The sequence below is a fragment of the Gloeophyllum trabeum genome (genome assembly GCF_000344685.1).
Source record: "Gloeophyllum trabeum ATCC 11539 unplaced genomic scaffold GLOTRscaffold_00005, whole genome shotgun sequence".
NCBI classification, from domain to species: Eukaryota; Fungi; Basidiomycota; class Agaricomycetes; order Gloeophyllales; family Gloeophyllaceae; genus Gloeophyllum; species Gloeophyllum trabeum.
The window spans coordinates 833,644-835,798 of record NW_006920414.1 but is presented as its reverse complement, the minus strand read 5'-3'; the positions used below and the strand labels follow the sequence as shown (position 1 = coordinate 835,798).

The 2,155-nt window shown below is 55.8% G+C and overlaps 1 protein-coding gene across 1 annotated transcript; it reads left to right on the top strand.

Annotated features, from left to right (window-relative positions):
- Nucleotides 1–119: 119 nt before the first annotated feature.
- On the top strand, nucleotides 120–1,783 carry GLOTRDRAFT_128272 (uncharacterized protein; the record flags this gene model as incomplete). Its single annotated transcript, XM_007866887.1, has 4 exons — nucleotides 120–512; nucleotides 562–1,269; nucleotides 1,307–1,468; nucleotides 1,619–1,783. The coding sequence occupies 4 exons, from the start codon at nucleotides 120–122 to the stop codon at nucleotides 1,781–1,783; spliced, it is 1,428 nt and encodes a 475-aa protein (XP_007865078.1).
- Between the last annotated feature and the right edge of the window lie 372 nt (nucleotides 1,784–2,155).

The window sequence follows — 2,155 nt, the reverse complement described above, 5'->3', positions numbered from 1 at the left end:
CGACCCCAGCACGATTCATGCCAGCAAGGCCGAATCGGCGAGGCGCATCCGGCGTTTGGCCAGCTAGCCGTATAGAGGAAGCTGCAGACCGAACCGACAGGATCATCCATCAACTGTCGATGCAGGCACTGACCTCGAATTCCTACGAGGAGATTTCGGCGATCGTCGAACAACTGGAAGAGGAGTTGGACTGGTTTTGGGATACAGTTCGAACTGAGGCTGCAAGTAGGAATCGGGAGATTAATATGGACGAAGGGGACCGTGTACGACGGACTATGCATAAAGGTGCGGAAGCCATTAACTCGCTCACGGCTAACCTCGATCGTATGGAGGCTCGACGTGTAAAACGCGAGCTCGAGACGAGGTCCCCGACTGCTAGACACGCTACGACGCATCCGCTGAGAGAACGACCTGCCACCCCACGTCCGTCGCACGAGTCGAACCCGTCATCGCGGGCTATTCCTAGTCCACCCGATATTCGCCCCAATGTTCAGCAAGACGTTGGCGCGCAGGTCGACCCGGTGCAGATGCCTATTGCGGAGCCGGCTCCCATACCAATAGCAGCTCGCCGCTCAAGATCATAGTACTACGGCGAGGACAGGAGGAGCCGCCCCGGCAGATGAGCAAGGCTCACGCCAAGGAGCAGAGCCCCCGCCCGCTCCAGTAAATACACCAATGGACCAAATCCCAACTCAACGAAGTGGGATTGGCCATCTGGGTCCGGCAGAATGGACGCAATGCATCGGCGATACGGGCATGGTATCGGACTGGCAAACAGATCCTGTTATTCAGCGATCCATTGGTAAACTATTTGCTCCCCGTCAGCCGAATGAAGATCAGGCTACGTTTGATGGTAGGGTGGCGGCCGTACAACGGCTGATCAACCCTCCCAGTCAGCCAACACCCCGAAATCGACAGCGTGACCAGAGCCAGCATAGAGTGCGGCCTGACGAATTCACTGTCGATTACGACGCTGCTCAGAATGGACGGAACGTAGGATCGAGCCCCGACCACATTCGTCCCCTGAAGCTGGAGGGAGTAACTCCAGAAGTGCCCTCCTCGACGCAAACACTTACGTCGAACCAAAATAGTCGCAATGTGACAAGAGAGGCTAGTCAGGCCAGTGTCCACTCGACCTCCTCTCGAGACGTGAACATTCGTCGAACCGTTGCGACGAGGGGCTACTCTAATGAGCCTCATGCCATCGGGACTGTGGCCCACGGAAACGAGATCGATGGCTGTACAATTCGCCTCGATCAAACAAATGATGTATGGCAAAGTAATACGTCTCAGCCCACTGCACTAGTACCATACATGCGTGCTGCGCGAGGTGCCAATGGCGGCAATCCAGGCGGCGACCCCTCCGACGATGGTGATGACAATCGTCGCAGACGAGGTAATGATGACCGTCGAGACCGTCCTCCTCACCTACCTCCAGACAATGGCCGTAGACTGCTTCCACCGGACCGTAGGCCTGTAGGACAACCTACAAGTGGCTCTGGTGGTGACGGCGGAGGCGGAGGCGGGGGAGGAGGCGGCGGAGGGGGCCCAGAAGACTCCTATAACTCCGGTCGACGTCAACGACGAGTCGCTGTGGTAGTACCTACAGGTGGTGCAGGGGGCGGAGGGGGCGGAGGAGATCCACCCGGAGGAGGTGGAAACCCTCCTGGGGATGATCCCTCTGATGACAATGGAGATAACGATGACAATCCCAGGAATATCGGGCGTCGTAATTGGCAGCGAGCAGCTACTCCCGCGCACGAATACGAAGACGAACTCGTAGAAAAGGCGTTGATGACGATACGTAGTGCGCGTCGAAGGGCTGCACCCTATACTCCGGAGACACGAAACTTTAAGCCGGCCGCCAAAAGGTTATATGATGGCAGGGTGGATATACGTTTCTTTGAAAAGTGGCTGTCAGACATTTTGACAGACTTCGACCTCATGGGCATAGGGCGTGATAACTATGATCGCCAGCACGTATTACTCGTATCTAAATATTTTGAAGGCGATTCCGCCGAATGGTTCTATCAGGAAGTCCAGGATTACAACCGAGAGAAAGACGAATGGACTTTCCCTGAAGTCATAGTGGGACTAATCCGTCGCCACCTCTATGTAGCCACTTCCAAGGAGGCTGACAACATGTATGAAAGGA